Source organism: Phocoena sinus, chromosome 15, assembly GCF_008692025.1.
Source record: "Phocoena sinus isolate mPhoSin1 chromosome 15, mPhoSin1.pri, whole genome shotgun sequence".
Lineage (NCBI taxonomy): Eukaryota > Metazoa > Chordata > Mammalia > Artiodactyla > Phocoenidae > Phocoena > Phocoena sinus.
This window is the reverse complement of record NC_045777.1, coordinates 10,323,598-10,342,712: the sequence shown is the minus strand read 5'-3', so window position 1 is coordinate 10,342,712 and position 19,115 is coordinate 10,323,598. Positions and strand designations below refer to the sequence as shown.

Genomic DNA, 19,115 nt, shown 5'->3' with positions numbered 1-19,115 from the left:
AACAGTGCCTGACACTCAGATATTGTCTGGACAAATGAATGAATGCAAAATGGCTCTCGTCGCCCTTCTTAGGACTGTAGTGCTTTGTGAGAATGACGCCTCCTGGCCTGGTTATCCGCCCGGCAACTCCATTTGGCCACCAGGTGACCACCTGCTGTGGGGTCCCTAAGATTCCACATTTTAGGGCATATTCACCTTCTACCTCTATTGTGATCAAATCTAACCCAGGGATAGGAGTCATCAGCTTTGCCACCTTCTGGCGAACCAGTCTACATGTGCCCCATCATTATTCTGCCCTCGCAAGGAAATATTAATAACGATAGTTAATATTGTTGATGTGCGCTATCCTAAGCACTTTATGTGCATCTGATTTATATAACTCTTATAAGGAAGGTGCCATTTGACAGAGGAGGAAACTGAGGCTCAGAGAGGTTGAGTCACCTGCCCTAGGTCACCCAGCAGATCGCATGCATCCTCACCCAGAGGCTGATGCTGCCTCTCCACACACAGGGGGCCTGCGGAGAGAACTTCTTACCTGGATGGTAGGTAAAGTGCTGAGGCTGACTTCGTTTTCTTTTCCCGTTAATGACATAGAAGTTCACCTTCACTGATGTCCGAACGTGCTTGTTCCGATACTCAGGGATCTCAACGAAAAGCATGTTCTGAAAGAAAGGAGTTGTCAATAATTTAACTGCAACCACATCTAAATTGCCATCCAAGGTCCTAAGCACAGTTAACCAGCCCATCTAGAAGGACTCGTGGTGGGGAGGGATAAATTGGGAGTATGGCACACTACCACATATTCAGTATAAAACAGATAAACAACAAGGAATTACTGTATAGCCCAGGGAACTATATTCAATATCTTGTAATAACCTATAATGGAAAAGAATTTTTAAAAGAAGAATATGGATATATATATATATATATATATATATATATATATATATACACATAACCGAATCACTTTGTTGTACAACGGAAACAAACACAATATTGTAAATCAATTATACTTCAATAAAAATAAAGAAATAAATAAAAGTAAAAGGACTCGTGACACGTTCCGTACATTTACAGGCAAAATTCTAATTAAGGGGAAGTTGACTTTTCAGCTGCGGCGAAGAAAGACTTACCACTTACTCTATCAAGGTATATGAAGATGTCACTGCTACAAATCAAAAGGGCGTGGTGCTCAATAAACGTGTAATTCATTCATCAATTCAATACCCACTGAGTGCCTTTTAGGTCCAAAGCACTGGGACTTTGATGAAGGAAGGGGAAAGAAGAGGGAAAGAGAGCACGAGGGAGGTGGGGGAGGGGAGGACAGGGCGTCCGGTCGTCGCGTCCGCGTGCTTACAGGCTGGCTCTTGTCTTTATCCACCGTGGCCTCCATCTCCCAAATCTGCTGCCCATCTGGAAAAATGTTAAAATGACAGACTTTGAAGGAACTATTAGCAACTGAGAATTTAAGACAAAAACTCACCAACTTATATATATCTTGGCTTATGTGTTAGATGATTTCAGTAAAGTACACCTGCGCGTTTGCATTATGGATGCATACATGTACATATATGTATTTTTATTTCTATAAATGCATATTTCTTTTTGCAAAGAGAAGGCACCTTGACAACAGAAAACTGGGCAACAATACAAGATAAGGGAAAAAATAGAAATTGCCCATCGTCCCAATACCGCTATCTTTTTTCTCTATATTTGAATGTCTACATATCTGTCTTTAAAAAAAAAAACAAGTATTGTTATACGCTTTACTTGCTAATACGCTTTGTTCAACCAAAGACTATTTCCAAAACACTCTGCATATGCCAAGACTGTCACAGGGGCCCCATTACAGATCCCTGGCTGTCCCAGACATGACTTCTTCATTGTCTGAGAACACAGGTGGCTCACATATTCTGTCCTAAGAGGCTTAAACAATGTCCTGGCTCGTGAGGCCTTGGAGTGAGTGGAAACACAGGCACCCACCCTTCACCTTTCAGTCAACAGAGAGCCTGGCTCTCATGTGACTCATTACAACAGGCGCTGAGAGGTTTGCTCAGGGGTAAACCCTCCTCCCCTGGAGCAGGGCACTGGTTCCCCAGTTCGGGGCCAACAAGTTGGGCCAAACAAAACTCTGCATTTGCAAATAATAGATTTTTTTTGCTGACCACCTACATCGGCCAGTGGCAGTTTTCGGCTGAAACAAATCATTTCCACAAGTGTTTCCAGGGTGTTTTGTGGAACACTCGCTCTGAAGAATGTTAAGTGGGTTTATGACAAAGGAAAGCAAGTTCTACCGGCTAGTAAGAATTTGGAGAAGGCGGAGTCAGAGTCAAGTGGGTTTCTTTACTGCAGGATTTCTCAGAGCCTTTGACCTGCTCAGGTGCAGCATTAACTCTCCAAGGTGGGCTGGGTATGCATCACGTCCTGACATTTCGCCAAAGCGTCCCGCCTCTTTGTAAGCACTGAGTAACCTCTGTGACAGGTTAGATTTGAACCCACATAGTCTCGGCGCTTAAGGGTCACCCAAAGAAATTGGGTTTCTGAGCATTATTTGAACTTGTATAGGACATATTTCCCCAAATAATAACTAATGAAAGATCTTGTGATTGCTACCAGGGCTAATGCAATCTAGATGATCTGAAGAGAGAACAAGCGCTGAGCCAGTTGGAGCCTTCCCCAACAAGTCAGTCTGCAAGTCTTGGCCTTACAGTTCTCTTCAGTGCAATCCCTGAAATGACTAAGGAAGACACAGCTTTCCGTCCAAAGGGAAGAGGAAAACATGGTTAGTGTACCAACTCTCGCTACGGTGTGAGATCCCTGAGGGAGGGACCAAGTTATAGCTGTCACGGTCTCCCCAACATCCAACATACTGCAGGTGCCGAGTAAACATCTCACGTCTGAGCATACAAAAGTGTCAGCAGCTCCAAAGGCTGCTCATGGGGCCAGGATGAAGCCAGGAGCTGACACCAGCCGCTGCTCAGAAGGAAGCAAGAAAGGACAGACGGATAGATGTCAAGGAATTTGAAGTTCAGTCATCAAGATAGGGTATTTCCAGTGTGTAAAGCCCGGGACAGAACTCTTCAGAGAAAATCCTCATTTCTTTATCAAAGACAGGTCAAAGGTCATCCAACAGAGACGGTACGAGCTAGGCACGGTCCTCATCAAAAACCACGTCTCGGGCTTCCCTGGTGGCGCAGTGGTTGAGAGCCCGCCTGCCGATGCAGGGGACATGGGTTCGTGCCCTGGTCCGGGAAGATCCCACATGCGCGGAGCGGCTTGGGCCCGTGAGCCATGGCCGCTGACCTGCGCGTCCGGAGCCTGTGCTCTACAACGGGAGAGGCCACAACAGTGAGAGGCCCGCGTACCACAAAAAAACAAACAAACAAAAAAAACCCACGTCTCTATTCACTAACTGCAGTGCAAGCTCTAAGTCAGAAGATCAAGTAATAAATTAATTGAGGAAATGAACAGCATGTCGACGTCTGGTGTGTCACCCTCCCCCTAGCCTCTCAGTGGCTGAACTGAGTTCTGCCACTGATGGTACCATGGCTCTTTGGGTTTGGTTCATTACCATGTATGAGCGTCACTCACTTAGAAAAGAAAGGCCCATTTTCATGTCTCAAAGTTGGGAGGAGAGAGTGAGAAGTACCCAGAAACATGATTGGGAAGTATTAAGCTGGGTCCATAAAGCTGCCACCCAGCTCTCTTCCTTGACTCACGCCAATAAGTGGAAGATGAAGCATAGAAAATACAAAATGACGGTGCGATGAAAAGGGTGTCACCATGAGGAGAGTCCTCAAAGTCCCTTCCCCTGGTCTAAGGACCCAAGAGAAATGGAAAGGAGCCCTTCTCCCCAAATTTGACACTTGTCTCCATCTCCAGTGAGCAAAACGCCACCCAGCAACAGCCATAGAATTCTAGGGTACAGGTGCTAGATAGTAGCCTTAAAAATTAGCCAGCCAAACACCATCAGATAGGGAAACTGAGGCCCAGAGAAGGAAGGGGGGTTGTCCAAAGACATGCGGTAGACAGTTATTAAACCAACAATTGGCACAGTCCAATAACAAAGGGAATGCTTTCGAAAGAAGCTGAAGGTTACTAAGCAGAGAAGATGCCAGCTTCCTGGGAGGCTGGAGAAAGGTCCTACATAGGGACGATCTTTTTATGTCGCATCCACCGCATAGGTTCACGCACATCTTCTCAACCCTTTCCCTGCTTCCCCTGTGCCTCCAGAAATACCATCTAAAATCCACGGCGGCCTTGAAGGCCCTGCCCACCGTGCTCCTGCCTCCGTTCCAGCCTCTTGGGGCACCCATTCTCACCCCTCCTACTACTTTTTTTAAAAGCAATTGGCCTCACCCCAGAGCGCTGGCTTGTTTTGTGACCTATAGTGTGGCTTAGCAAAATGACGTTTTTGCTCCTGAAAAAAAAAAAAAAAGAAAAAAGAAAATTCGGATGGTCTGGCCGTTCTGGCACCCCCAACAGGAACTGGACCACGGCGGCCTCTCCGGATGGTGCTGTAGGCGCCACCTCACCACAGCCCCCTGCCTGGCCCGCACGTCTCCCACCTACTTTCCAGGCCCTACCTTAGTGGACCTTTGAGAGACAGGTACCTCTCCCCACACCGTGACGAGGGGAACTTGTCAGGGCTCTGCAGAAAGGCCCTCCACTGGGATGTGCCCGAGGTTTTCTCAGGACTGTACGACATTTTGGCCAGAAGAAGCCACCGCCCAATATCACCTCAGGCAGCGTCCCACTCTGTTGCTGTATACCGCCCCCCCCCAAAAAAAAAAACAAAGAAAGACCCCCGGCCCTTTCCTATCTGTCAGGACAGGAAAACTCGCTTCCCTTCCTCCTGGACCACAGGCCCCTTGCTCCAAGGACCTGACCTTCTCTTTGCTTCAAAACCAGAACCACGTGTCCAGGAGGCCCTTGGCCACCACACAGCCCAGCAAGGGCCCCGGTGTGTCGACACAGGGCTCCCAGCGTGGGCCGCAGAGGGTCATCCCTCCACCCGCTCGCTGAGAAGCCCTCCCACCGCCATCCCCCGAGCTCCAGCCTGGCAGCCAGGCGGCCACATCCCAAGCTCCAGATGTCAGCCCAGGAAAGCAGCCTGTGGGGTTTCGGAGGAAATGCCTACTCACCCCAGCGTCCCCCAGCGACACGTTTACTGTAGCCCCCAGCATTCTCGGGCGTGTTCCGTGGCCGGAACAGACTTCCCCTCTATGGGTCACCAGAACGCTCTCCATTTTATCCTACATACCCCAAACTCCGGAGCAGACAGACCCAGCTTTGAATCCCTCCTTGTGTTGCCCCCAATTAGCTGTGTGAGCCGGGATAAGATACTCTACCTCTCTTTGTCTCTTAACCAAAATACGGGGATAATCAGAGCACCTACACATCACAGGTTCATTCCAAGAGAAGAGACCCAGACAGAGTATAAACATTCAACAGACATTGGCAAGCATTAGCAGCAGGGCTAGCAGCAACAGATGATATAAATATTGGCTCCTTTATCATTTTTTTGCATTTGTTCCACGATTGAAAAAAAACACAAGCATTTTTCAATCAGAAAATAATAAAAAACATTCTCTGATTGCAGTTATAAATACATTTGCCTGCAGGCATGGGCTGGAGGGAATTTACAAAAGGACAATGTCTGTTACAGGAGACAGGTGGCATGGTGCCTGAGTTTCTTTCCTTTCAAAAGTGGGTGTTTACACCATTATCTCAACTTTTTAAAAGCCCCAAGGGCAGCTTCAGGCATCTAGCCTGGCTGTGCCTCTCCCGTGGTCCCTGCACTCCTTTCTGAACAAACCAGCCCTCAACGGGAAGTGACAGCTGCCGTTAGGTCCTTGATGCTACATAGCACATGGAAGACACACCAAGGGGGCTGGTCTCTAAGGGTAGCATGCGGCTTACAAAATACCTCAAGGCCATTTTCCTGGGCTCTTCTTCCATTCCCCCACCCCACATGAAATCCCAACTCATAGGTCCTGGGTTTCACCAAGAGAACATACTAATCCCATCCTCTGAATGGACCTTCCAGGAGGCAGTGGAATTCACAGTAAATGCTGGCAGGACTCTCTCAGCCTGATGTCACTCTGACTGGGTTCAAGTCCCATCACTGCCATTTACTTGCTGTGTGGTCCCTGAATGGTATCTTAACCTCTGTGCCTCAGTTTCCTCATAGGCGAGACGATAAACTTAATTTCTTGACTTCAAAGAGCTGTGGTAAGAATTCAAATAGAAATTATACGTAAAATCCTTAGCAAAATGCCCGGCCCACAGTGAGCACTGTTACCACTATTACTATTTTAGAATTTGGTATCTCAGGTCCAACTTTAAGGAGAAAGAATTGGCTGGCCATCTCGACCCCAGTATTCTGGTGGGTATCACAGCTTCTCGTTTCAGTTCTTTGCATTACACTTCTCACTGCAAATAAATAAAATGGCCATAGAAAGTATTCATTGATAGGGACAGATTGAATCGATCATGGGCCATCCATACTTGGTATGGAATATCAGGTATGGAAATATCTTCAAATAAGGACGGTCATGTTTTCTGACCTAGAAATGCATTCCTGCTATATTAAAAAGCAGAATTTTTTTTCTTATTTCTTTTTTTTTGGCTGCGTTGGGTCTCCGTTGCTGCACGCGGGCTTTCTCTAGTTGCAGTGAGCAGGGGCTACTCTCTGTTGCAGTGCGCGGGCTTCTCATTGCGGTGGCTTCTCCTGTTGTGGAGCACAGGCTCTAGGCATGCGGGCTTCAGTAGTTGCGGCACGTGGGCTCAGTAGTTGTGGCACACCGGCCCTAGGGCACGCGGGCTTCAGTAGTTGTGGCGCACGGACTTAGTTGCTCTGCGGCATGTGGGATCTCCCCGGACCAGGGACTGAACCCATGTCCCCTGCACTGGCAGGCAGATTCTTAACCCTTGGGAAGATTCTTAATCAGGGACGTCCTAAAAGCAGAATTTTTAAAGTGTAGCAGACTAGTACATGAGGCATGACATCACTTTGTGAGTCTATAAACATCTCTGCTTATGCTTAAGGAACCTGTGCCCCAAGCTGCCTGGATAGTCACAACCCCACGCTTGGGACTGGATGGATGAGGTGAGACCTTCACACCTTCCTTCACATGATTTAAGAAACATGGTAGAATTATGGGCGATTTTAATTGATGTGCATTTTTAAAACAAAGTTTTTCTCTTAAGAAAAAAGTATACTGCAAAAAAAAAAAAAAGTATATTGCAACTGCCTGTTGATTTGCCTGTCTCCCAGGAGCCCCCTGGGGCCACGATCTTAGAGGGAGGCTGGGCATGGACCCCCGGTGTGGATTAAGCTCCTACAGCACAGCACGCCCCCTGCAGGCTGCTGGGGCCTTGACACAAGCCACACGTGCCCTCTTGCCCTCAATGGCCCCCAGACAAGGAGGCAGGGCCCTGGGTCCCACCGGAGCTCAAAAGAGAAATGGATTCAAGGTTCCTCACATCTGCTGGGATGGGAACACTGCCTCCTTCCTCAGCTTCCGACCCCCGACTCAGCTCCGGATACACTGGCCTCCTCTATCCCCACAACAACCATGCCTGCCCTTCTCCATACCTCACCAGGACCAGTTCCTCCCCATCCTTCAGGTCTGGCTCAGGGAGGTCCCCCCATCCTCTGTCAGTTTCTTCTCCTACCTTCCACTCTCTGACATCATTTTATCAGCCCACTGGTTTTCCATCTCTCTCTCCTGCTAGGCTGGGGGCTCCCGGAGAGCAGGGCCAAATGGTGGTCTTGTTCTCAGCTTTCTCCCCAGCACTACGTGTCTGGCCCTTAACAGATGCTCAATAAACAATGGTGGGGCTTCCCTGGTGGCGCAGTGGTTGACAGTCCACCTGCCGATGCAGGGGACACGGGTTCGTGCCCCGGTCCGGGAAGATCCCACATGCCGCGGAGCGGCTGGGCCCGTGAGCCATGGCCGCTGAGCCTGCGCATCCGGAGCCTGTGCTCCGCAACGGGAGAGTCCACAACAGTGAGAGGCCCGCGTACCGCAAAAAAAACACAACAAAACAATGGTGGACTAAATGAACAAACTGACGTCATATTCCCCAGCACTCAGCCCACAGCCAGGGCTCAGGAAATGTCTGACCACTGGCCTCTCCAGCAAAAAGACCCCACAAAGAGAAATCACCGAACCCTTGTTGAAGAGTCCTTTCTGTGAACGGACTGAGAAGGAATGAGCCTGGAGTACAGATGCAGACAAGGAATCAAACTCAACCAGAGCCACTCAGCCCGAGTTCGAGATAATCCACCTCCGATCCCTACCCCAGGTCTGGGACTTGGAAAACCTGCTCAGAACAGAAGAGGCTCAAGAAGACCAAGTCTGCTTCTCTTGCTCTGGCGGAGATGAAATAAAGGACTTCGGTCTTTCAAGCAGATGTTCGGGCAAACTTCCCCTGTCCTAAATTAACACGGGCTGGCAGCCAGCACAAAACAGGCTCTTCCAAGTCTTTCCTCAGAGGCGAAGAGAAAAGAGCCAATTTCTTTGGGCAAAGAGGTTGGGTCTAGAGAAGACTTAGTGAGACTCTGCAAGAGAAAAGAAAAATGGGGTGGGAGGAAGCGCATGGCCCAAGTAACACCACAGCCTTTGTTTTAACTTGGCCGCAGTGCCAGGGGAACATGCCTGAACAGCCAGTGCGTCTGTGGATGGATGGCCCCTGTACTTGGCTTGCTGAGTGGATTCTCTTGCAGGCAGCTCTTGAACCCTACGATGAGCAAAGCAGCAAGAAGCAGCAGGGCTGGCGCTGGATCCGGGCTACAGCCTTAGCAGTCAGCCTCGTGTCAGCACTCACAGCAGAAACGCGCACGCTTTCAGGAGGAGGAAAGCAATCCGTCCTCACTGGGGCCGTGAGCGTGCCACCGGGCTCGAGGCAAACGGAGAGGAAATCGAAGTGTCTGCTTGGGTTAGGAAACTGTGTGTGACGCTTCCCAGGCCTGGCCCTGCTTTTTAAAATTAGCTAGATGAAGATGGTTGAAGTCATTTCAGTCTGCTCTTTACAACTGCTAACTAGCAGGAAAATGCATGCTCCCTGGATGCACGGGCTTAACGAGCCCAGCAGATGGGGGGATTGGGAGTGGCCCACTTAGTTAGGATTTCCCCCACCCGAATGGTACCACTGCCCCTGTGTATTTCCTGAGAAGCTTGAGAGGAGTGCCTTGATTCCCACACCTCCCCCTCTCCTCCTGCCCCGCCACTTCCTGGTGGGCTTACCTGCCCTGTCCCCCACCTGCACAACCTGCAGCGGCTGCTCAGTCCACCCTCCCAGCTTCCACTTGTCCCTGCACCCAACCCCCAAAGACCATTCTCCATCCAGATTGCCAGAGCAACCTTAAAAATGTAAATGAGGGGCTTCCCTGGTGGCGCAGTGGCTGAGAGTCCGCCTGCCCGATGCAGGGAACACGGGTTCGTGTCCCGGTCCGGGAAGATCCCACATGCCGCGGAGCGGCTGGGCCCGTGAGCCATGGCCGCTGAGCCTGCGCGTCCGGAGCCTGTGCTCCGCAACGGGAGAGGCCACAACAGTGAGAGGCCCGCGTACCGCAAAAAAAAAAAAAAAAAAGGTAAAAATGTAAATGAGATCATGACACCCCCATGCTTAAAAGCCTCCAAGAGCTACTCGCTTTTGGAATGAAATCCAAACTCCTCGCCACGCCTACATGGCCCAGCATGACCTGACCCCCCCCCTCCCTGGTGACCTCTCCAGGCTTGACTGGTGTCACACTCCCACTCACTCTCACCCTGCACCAGCCACCTGGGTCTGCTTTCAGTTCCCCAAACACCCCAAGCTCATCCCCATGCTGAGACCCTGGCACGGGGCAGTTCCTTCTGCCATGGACACTCTTCTGACCAACCACGTGGCTCCCTCTTTCCCGCCTTTAGGGCTCTGCTCAAAGCCACCTCTTCAGGGAAGCCCTCCCTGACTGCACCGTCCATGGTTGCCAGATTTAATAAATAAAAATACAGACCGTTCAGTTAAATTTGAATTTCAGAAAATGATGAATACTCTTTTAACTACGAGTTTGTCCCAAGCTCTGTGCCACTGCACAGAACATACTCATATTAAAGAAATGCACTGCTTGAGATTCGAAATTAACTTAGCATCCTATATTTTTCTCTTAACTTCCAGCCCCCTTTGCTCTTTCTCCTAGGACTGGTTTCCCTGTCTTCACAGCACTCGCCCTGTCCTCAAAGTGACCTCCTTATAAACAAGTTTGAGACTGTCCACCCGCTGAGAGCAGGGATCTCGTATGTCATATGCCCCCAGTGCCTGGCATAGAACCTGCACACAGTAGGGGTTTAATAACATCTGGGGAGCAACTACGGAAGTCCTGGGGGCTGAGTGAGCAGAGGAGTGAGGCTAAAAGAGCAACAACAGGTCATTTACATAGAGGCCGGATTTCAGCTCATCTTTCATGCCTCCAGGGGCACCTCTTCTCAGTGATGGGATGTCATCTCTAGATGTCCCACGCCAGCTCACACAGTCACCCTGGGAACCGGGAAGTGGGAGTTTGGGACCCTGCCTTCCTCTGATGTGCCCTGTCACCTCAGGGAAGTCTGCCAATCTCCCTAGGTGAGTTGGCTTCCCATGTGTAAGATGGGGCCAGGGGGCGGACCATTAGTCATGTTGCCTCCACTGTATCGGGTGTGACAGCAGGAGTCTGAAGGGTCAGGGCTGAGAGGAGGGGAGAGACGCACCCGTGCCAGGAAGGACTCTTCTCCCAGACAAGAAACCAACACAGGCCTGCCTTCCCCACTCCCTGTTAAGTAAACTGAGCTCCCAGAGGACACATGGAAGGTCAGCTGACATTTTCTGGGCACCTCCTATGGCCCGACACTTTCAGATCCTTGATCTCCTTTTATTACTGAACCACCAACACCATTTTAGAGATGGGGAAACTAAGTCCCAAAGCACATAATATGAGGCCTATCCAGGCTTCAAGCCAAATCTGCTGGGTGATCCAAAATCCAGCCTGCTGACCCCTTAAATACACACAATTTTTACTTAAAAAAAAAAAGTATGCAACCACAACTGTAGGGGAAAAAATAATAATAATACAAGAGGGTGTCAGGCCATTCATTAATAAAAGATATCATGATTTTTCTTGACGGAGGTGGAAATTCCAGCCTGCTAATTGCAAATTACAGAACGTCTGTTGGCGCCAAGAACAATTTCTGATGGTGGAAACACTCGGACCCGAGTTAATTAGAAAACATTTCTCTGTGTCCTCTTCTTCAGGCATTTAAACAGAAGGATCCTTTCACTCCAAAGTCTGCTCTCGCATGCAAGAGGACTGAAGTTTGGGCAAATACTCAGCCCTCTGAAAATAAGACCATTTTCTCTATCTCCAGTGGGGCTCCCGAGTGGCGATCTGGCCTCTGTCTTTGGAGGAAAGCTCTGTGTCCCAGCCAGCTGTGTGTAAGGGGTGGGCTCCAGCTCCGGGGGCCAGTGACATGGTGGACGTGAGTCACCGAGGGCAAAGGTCTACAGAGTCTTAGTCATGGGCAAGCCCAGCTTGGAGTCTGACCTCTCCCAGTGGGAAGACCAAAGCAGAGGGACTCCCAGACCAGGTCAATTTTTTCAGAAGACACCAGACCGGGTGAAGCCCAACCCACGGAGAAAAACAGGTGGGAAGAGGAGGTGTCTTCTCTAAGCGAGTTCCAATGTTTCCAGGGCACTAATTCATGGAAAAGTACTTAATTTAGCAAAAAATTTTTATTTTAAGCATAGGTATTTGTATTTATTAAACAAAGCTCAAAATACAACCTTTGGGAACCTCCAAGTCATAAAATGACTCACATTAGGATATGATGACTCAGTGGGAAAGAGGGAATTCCACCACCCACGCCTCCTTTCTAAAAAATCAATTTGCCCTCTCAACAGGTGATAGGAGCCTCTGCCATCAGAGTGGTCCAGAAAATCGTCCAACAAAACAAAACACAAGTTCTCTTCAAACAATTTAAGTTTCAAAGCTGAGTAATCCGACGCGGGCAAGTTTCCAACCTACGCCCCCGCGGGACACAGAGAGCCAGGGAGCTACTTGGCTGGGGCCGGGGGCCTGAATTAAGAAAGATTTACCAGCTGAAAAATTCCAAAACCCTGTGTCATGTGGAGGAACCTTCCAAAACATTGGATCCCACCCAGGCGCAGCGAGTCGCTCAAAGCCATGGCAACCCGGTTTCCGCTGCCACATCACTTTTATTTTTGTGTCCTTAGATTTTTTCCTGTTTTGCAATGTTTTGCTGGGACCCCCGACTCCGCCTGAGGCCTGGGTGGCCGGGCGCCAGGGTTACCAGCTGAAGTCAGGAACAGCCTGGACTTCCCGGCGTGACCTTCGCCTAGAAGGTTACACATTTTTTAAATTTCACAGAATATATAAAGGCTTTTCAGCAATTACTGAAAATGGTAAATAGGAAAGATGCTGATCGTTCTGCTGGGTTCTTCTTTGTCCTCTTGGATGTGCCTAGAGAGATTCCTTGGGGATTGATGATAAATGTTGCCTGGGATTCCAGCTCTGTTACCTGCTGTGAGCTGACCTGGGGCCCATGGCTTGACCTCTGTGAGCCTCAGTTGTCTCATCTGTAAAACGGGGGTAATGCGCCTGCCTCTCGGGGCCAGTATGACTATTAAAGGAGAGGACACATTCATTCAACAACATGTATAAGAACCTACTGAGTGCCAGGGGCTGTTCTAGATGCTGCACATACAGAGGCAAACACCACCTCCCCGTCCTCAAGGAACTCTGACGCGGGAGACATCAGAGACAAGATAATTCCAGTAGAGCTAACTACTACTGGGCAAACAGGGCAGGGCAATGGGACAGAGAGGGGCTGTGGCAGAGGTTGAACAACTTCAGAGCAGTTGGTCAAGGAGGGGCTCCTTAAGAAAGTCACTCTGAGCTGAGACTTGTAGGAGTAGGAGGCCACAACCCATGAGGAAACGGCAAAAGCAAAGGTCCTGCGACAGAAAGGAGTGTGGGGTGTTTGAGGACAGAACGAAGACAGCGTAGCTATGGCCAAAGGAGCAAGAGGGTGAGTCTAAAAGCTGAAATCAGAGAGACGGGCAAGGGCCAGCACATACGGGCTCCTGGAAGTCATGCAAATGATTAAAAATGGTAATAAAAACAATATAATAATCATTATTATTACTGCTGCTATAAATACGATGCCATTTTCCAAAACACCGAGCTTTTCTAACTTAAGAAACACCACGCTACCCCTCTCCTACTGTTTTTCCACCGTCCTCCAATTTGTCATCCTGCTGGAGTGGAACTGCCAATTCCATCTCAGTCGACGGCTATAAAAAGAACTTTGGAGCTGGTGGTGCCGATGACCCAACAGGGGGGCTAAGATTAGCCCAGGAGGCTGTCCACCTTTCCTTAATGTGAGAACCAGCTGGGGTTCCCCTTCCTTGGAAAACTTCAACTGTTCCACTCCGCCCCACCTCGCAGCAGCCCTGCTGGCCAAACTGTCCATGGAGATGGGAACGGGGCTGCGTTTTGGAAAAAAGAAGTTGAGCAACAGGGATTCCCCCTGCAGAAGGCAGTCCTGGGCTGGGAGGCAAGTTCTTGGGGTCAAGAGAGCAGGGCTGGCTCCCTGCAAACACAAGGCAACTCCCCGCCTCTGTCTGTCAGAGCCACCCGGAGCCAGACGTCCCACGAGAGAAGCCCACCACTTCTCTGAGGGCCCAGGGACACCTCAGACACCCCGGCTTGTCTGTTGGCATCGATCCAGGGACCGTATTCACCCCAGGTTCTTGTACGTTAGACACGCCACAGTCCTAAATGGACCTACCTGGCCTCGGTGACTTGCGGCAGAATTCAAGAGTCTATCTCACCACAAAATGGTTCAAGTCAGTGGCTCAGAGCAGCTAAAGGATCTTCAGACAAATTAACCTGGTTCTGAACTTTTTCAAAGTAGAAAAGCTAAATGATCAAGGATACAGATTCTAGAGCCAGGCTTCCTAGGGGCCAACCCAGCACTGCCATTTACCAGCTGTGTGATCTTCGATAAGTTATTTAACCTCTCTGTGTTCAGTTTCTCATCAGAAAATAGCTATCTTGTAGGGCTGCCATGAGGAATCAGATTGTTAATACATATAAAGTGCATAGAACAAGGCCTGGCACATAGTGTATTATTACTTATTCTTGTTTTTCAGTGTCTCTTCGTTCCATGAGATAAAATCGTACCCATCCTTGTCCTTCCACAGCCAAGATTGGTGATGATGATGATGAGAATAATAATAAAAGCTGACATTTAATGAGCATCTGTAAGGTGCCAAGCTCTATGCAAAGAGCCTAAACTGTATCATCTCATTTAATCTTCTTGTCTCTCAAGTGAAGTAAATCATCTGTATTTTACAAAAGAGGAAATATTGGCTCAGAGAGGTGACATGACTTACCCAGGATGACAAAGCTACCAAACGCAGATCATGGGTTCAAACCCAGGCCGTCTGACCTCAGAGCTATGCTGGTAACCAGTGCAGCTTACAGCCTCCCAGAGTCTGCCTGCCAGGCCCACACTGGGGCAGTGTGTGTCCAATAAACAATGTCTATGGCCTAAGCAATGGGAATACTGGAGAAACCGTAAAAATAACAACGAACACTCCACAAGCACGCCTGACGTGCTGAGTGCCCGCTGCTTGCTTATGCGTTTAACTCTGGGAGGGCAAGACTGTTATTAACTCGCTCACTGGAATCTGAGGTCCAGGGAAACTGAACAACAGAACGATGCTGTATTATCTGCAGGTGAGTCCGCTAACCTCTCCAGGCTTAGCCACCTGCCTCCCGCGGGCGTCCGGTTCGACGAGACAAGATGCGGAACGCAGCAGGCAAAGGGCCCGCCCACAGACAGGCTTCTATCAGAGAAAACTATTATCATTCCTCTTCTTATTAACATGCAATTTTTCAAAGTTGAAACAGACTCTGGGTTTTCCTCCCTTCAAGAGTAAACTGAAATTTCTTCTGAAACCAAGAGAAGGAAAACTAGAGAGTAAATGCCTTCCATCCAGCCAGCCAGCCAGCCAGCCAGCAAATACCTACTGGAGGCCCTTGAGTAGCCTCACAAGCTCTCTAGACAGTTTAAAGCTGTCTGGCTCCTAATTCCACAAGGAACTTGGTAGCACCTGGCCTCCAAGCCATCCCTGCACACTTCCAGCAGCCCCTCAAAGAGACTGCCAACCTGGACACAGAGAACAAGATGTCTGTATATTACTAGCATTTCCCCTCTGCCAATAAGGCGCCTTGAAGCCATACACTTCTTGTGAAAGTCAGCAGAAGGCCAGCAGGATGATTTCCTGGTCCTGGAGATCCATCAGGTAATGTTTACTTGGCCATTTACATTTCATGTCACTCTCCTGCTCAAGAACCCACCATGGCTCCCTGTTACCTTACTCATGTGTAGACTAAACCAAAGCCACGTCTCTACCTGGCATCAGGAGACCTCTCCGCTCTGGGCGTCGCCTGCTCATCAAAGCACTTCCTGGTGATAACCAGCCTCTACTCCAGCCACACAGGTTTGCTCTCTGTCTCGTGAGAGCCTAGTAACTTCTGGCCACGAGACTGCTGTTCCACCACCTGACAAAGTCTCCTCCAAAATGTATCAAGACACTTAAAAATGTGCACGCCCCTTGAACGCACTACACCACATGTAGGCCTCAACCCTCGGAAATAACAATAACAAACAGCACCAGCTAATACACATCAAGCACTTACTATGTACAGTTGGCCCTCCGAATCCACAGGTTCCACATCCATGGATTCAACCAACCGCAGATAAAAATATTCCAAAAAAAATTCCAGAAAGTTCCAAAAAAGCAAAACTTGAATTTGCCATTCACTGGCAACTATTTACATAGCATTTACCTGGTATTAGGTCTTATAAGTAATCTAGAGTGATTTAAAGTATATGAGAGGATGTGCATAGGTTCTATGCAAATACTACACCACTTGTATACAAAGGACTTGAGCATTCGCAGAGTTTGGTATCCACGGGGATCCTGGCACCAATCTCTTGCAGATACTGAGGGACACCTGTACCAAGCATTTATGAACTCTTAATCGTACGACCACCCTACGAGATAGAACTGCCACCATTCTCTTTATACAGAGAAGGAGACTGTTGCCCAGAGAGGTTAAGTAACTTGCCCAAGGTCCCCCAGCTAGAAAGTAGTAGACCTGGGCTTTGAACACAAGCAGACTGGCTGGAGAACATGAGTCCTTACCTAGCTGACCAAAGGAATATCGAGGATGTTCATCACTGAGTTACTTACAATAGCACAGAGTTGGAAGCAGCCTAACATCCAATAAAGGGAGAATGGTTAAATAAAGTACTGGACAACTATATGACAGGTGCAATGCACCCACTTATACATCTGCATTCCTCTCCCCTCACGGCACTACCACAGCCCCTCAAACCCGCAGGGACTGACCACATGCCTTCTGAACCACTCAAACCCACCTGTCCGTCTCCCCACTGCCACAGCCTTACTTAGTGCCCGTTTTTTGTGGGGTTTTTTTGGCAATGGCTTCATCAAACTTCTTTAAAACCACCTGCCTTCTATCATGCTTCCAAAGTGTAAGGAAGGAGTTGTCACACCCTAGTCACAGGGCCAGCCCATCTCAAGAAGAGGCTTTGTGTGACCTGGGAAGAAGCACCCCTTCCCTAAGACACTCCGCTTCCTCCCATCAGAAGTTTAGTAACACACAGCTCCAGGATGTGCCCAGTTTGAATGGCAGCCCCCAGAGGAGGTACCCTCATGCAGTGCAATATCCCCACAAGTGGACAACCTGCCTGTGACAGTCTGTGGATCTTCCTCAGGGCAGTAAACAAACAGACGAACACCCCTTTGAATTAACTGGAAATCATGTCATAGGAAGAAAAAAAAAATCTTGGCCTAGCATCGATAACTATCAAATAAATTATATAACCTGATATTTTTCCTACTTTTGATCACTGTCTTTCTACCATGTCCTCATTGGTAATCACATTAACAGACAGTCCACATAAGAAAGAATACACAGGTCCAATAAACAGAAACATTAAACCTCTCATAGCAAAGGAGTGCCAAGTCAAAACAGTACCAATTCAGCAAATATTTTTTTAAATTAAAAAACACGGCACTTCTGGGATGGGGTGAAACCATCACTGACACAGTATTGGTGGAAGTTTCCCATTTGTATGTTTCTGGAAGGTAATTTGAATTCTAGAAGCAATACGTATTTCAAGCTCTTGAAATGACTATCCAAAATTGTACTCTGGAATAAACCCTAAATAAACAAAAAAGATACACATGGAGATTCATGTATAAGAAGATTAATCCTCCAAGTATAACAAGATTAACTGCAGTACTATTTATAATAAAAATATAAGCAGCCAGTATTTGTTGACTAACAATATACCTGGTGCCATTATAATTACCTGACGTGTATTAACTCATTTAACCCTCGCGACAACCCTATGGGGTAATAACTCTTGCTATTGTCATTCTATACATAAAGAAATGGAGGCACAGAAAGGTCAGGTAATTTGCCTAAGATCACAGAGCAAGCAAGTAGCAAAGGCAGGATTTGAACCCAGGATACCCAGGGCCAGAGCATGCACGATTAATCATTGTCTTGCTAGCCCGCCCTTCTTGATAACAGTAAAAAACTTAAAAGAATGTGTCTCCTGATGTGAAAATATAATTTTTTTTTAAAAGTTAGGGGTGGGGGGCTTCCCTGGTGGCGCAGTGGTTGAGAGTCCGCCTGCCGATGCAGGGGACGCGGGTTCGTGCCCCGGTCCGGGAAGATCCCACATGCCGCGGAGTGGCTGGGCCCCTGAGCCATGGCCGCTGAGCCTGCGCGCCCGGAGCCTGTGCTCCGCAGCGGGAGAGGCCACAACAGTGAGAGGCCCGCGTACCGCAAAAAAAAAAAAAAAAAAAAGCTAGGGTTGGGCAAAACTTTATCATCCAACAAAACAAGCAAGGATGAGTTAAAATACATTATAACACGCTCATGCAATGGTGAACCGTGTCAATATCAAGATCACTGGAGACAAGGGAAATTTCTCATGGTAAGGAGAGCAGGATAGGAAACTCTACACAATGGGATCTATCCCCCAAATCAATGTCATTGGAAAGAAAAAGATGGTCAATTTTGTATGGCACTCAGAAGGCCCCCTGACCTGTGGTCTTCTCGGTAAACACGACTTTGGACTCGGCCGTGAAGTTCTGTCCCGTGAGAATCATCTGTTGGCCCCCGTAGACCAGGCAGCTGTCGATGTCTTGTCTTTCCACCATGGGCAGCTCATGGGCGGATCGCTGGGCTGCGGGTGAGAGAAAAAGAAGACAGTGTGATGACAGGAGACGCCCACGCAGAATCGTCCAGTGATTTCACGGGAACGGGACACAATGCACTCTGCCCACCTTTGTCACTTGTTGTCGTTGCAAAAATGAAGCCTCACCCCTGGCAACCAGTGACTATGCAAATGTTATGTTCTTGTCAAAATGCCCCAAGTAATTTCGGCTAATTTTCTCCTAACAACACTTTTCATTTTCATGAATCAAGGGACAGATGCCTGTTCTCCTTTGAGGGAGGAAAGGAGAGTGAGAATCTGATTTTTTTAATAAAAGGATGGGCAAATCAACTTTTTTGTAAGAGACTGCCTTTGCTAGAATGTACTCTCTTCTCCTGCACTTGATGTCAGCAACACACGAAGGGCTCACGGATGTAAACTTCAGGACCTGATTCCTAAAGGTTCAGATGCCTTGGCCTTGGAATTCGTTTGCCATCCTGAACATGATTTGCCCCCATCACTTCTCTGACCACACTTCCTAGAACTCCCCCTTGCTCACTCTGCTCCAGTCACACTTCTAGAATGTTCTCACCATCTCTCAAACATACATAGCATGCTCCTATCTTTCAGTGTCTGCCCTTTCAAGTCTTTCTCTCTGGAAGGTTCTTCCCTGATTACCCGCATGGCTACCTTCCTCACTTCTTGCAGGTTTCTCCTCAGATGTCACCTCCTCAGGGCAGCTTCCTTACCCCTACCCTTCCATTCTCCCCCTCAGAGTTAAAACAGCAGTACCCACCCTCTCTC

General features: G+C 48.5%; 1 protein-coding gene across 4 annotated transcripts in view; it reads right to left on the bottom strand.

The window, feature by feature from the left end:
* NFATC2 (nuclear factor of activated T cells 2) overlaps positions 1–19,115 on the bottom strand; it is a 144,727-nt gene that overhangs the window by 47,545 nt on the left and 78,067 nt on the right. For all 4 annotated transcript variants that reach the window (XM_032605808.1, XM_032605807.1, XM_032605810.1 and 1 more), the window contains exons 6-8: positions 18,201–18,341; positions 1,358–1,413; positions 536–662 (exon numbers count right to left, since the gene is read on the bottom strand). In XM_032605808.1, coding sequence (XP_032461699.1) covers positions 536–662; positions 1,358–1,413; positions 18,201–18,341 — 324 coding nt within the window. The remainder of the gene's footprint in view (positions 1–535; positions 663–1,357; positions 1,414–18,200; positions 18,342–19,115) is intronic.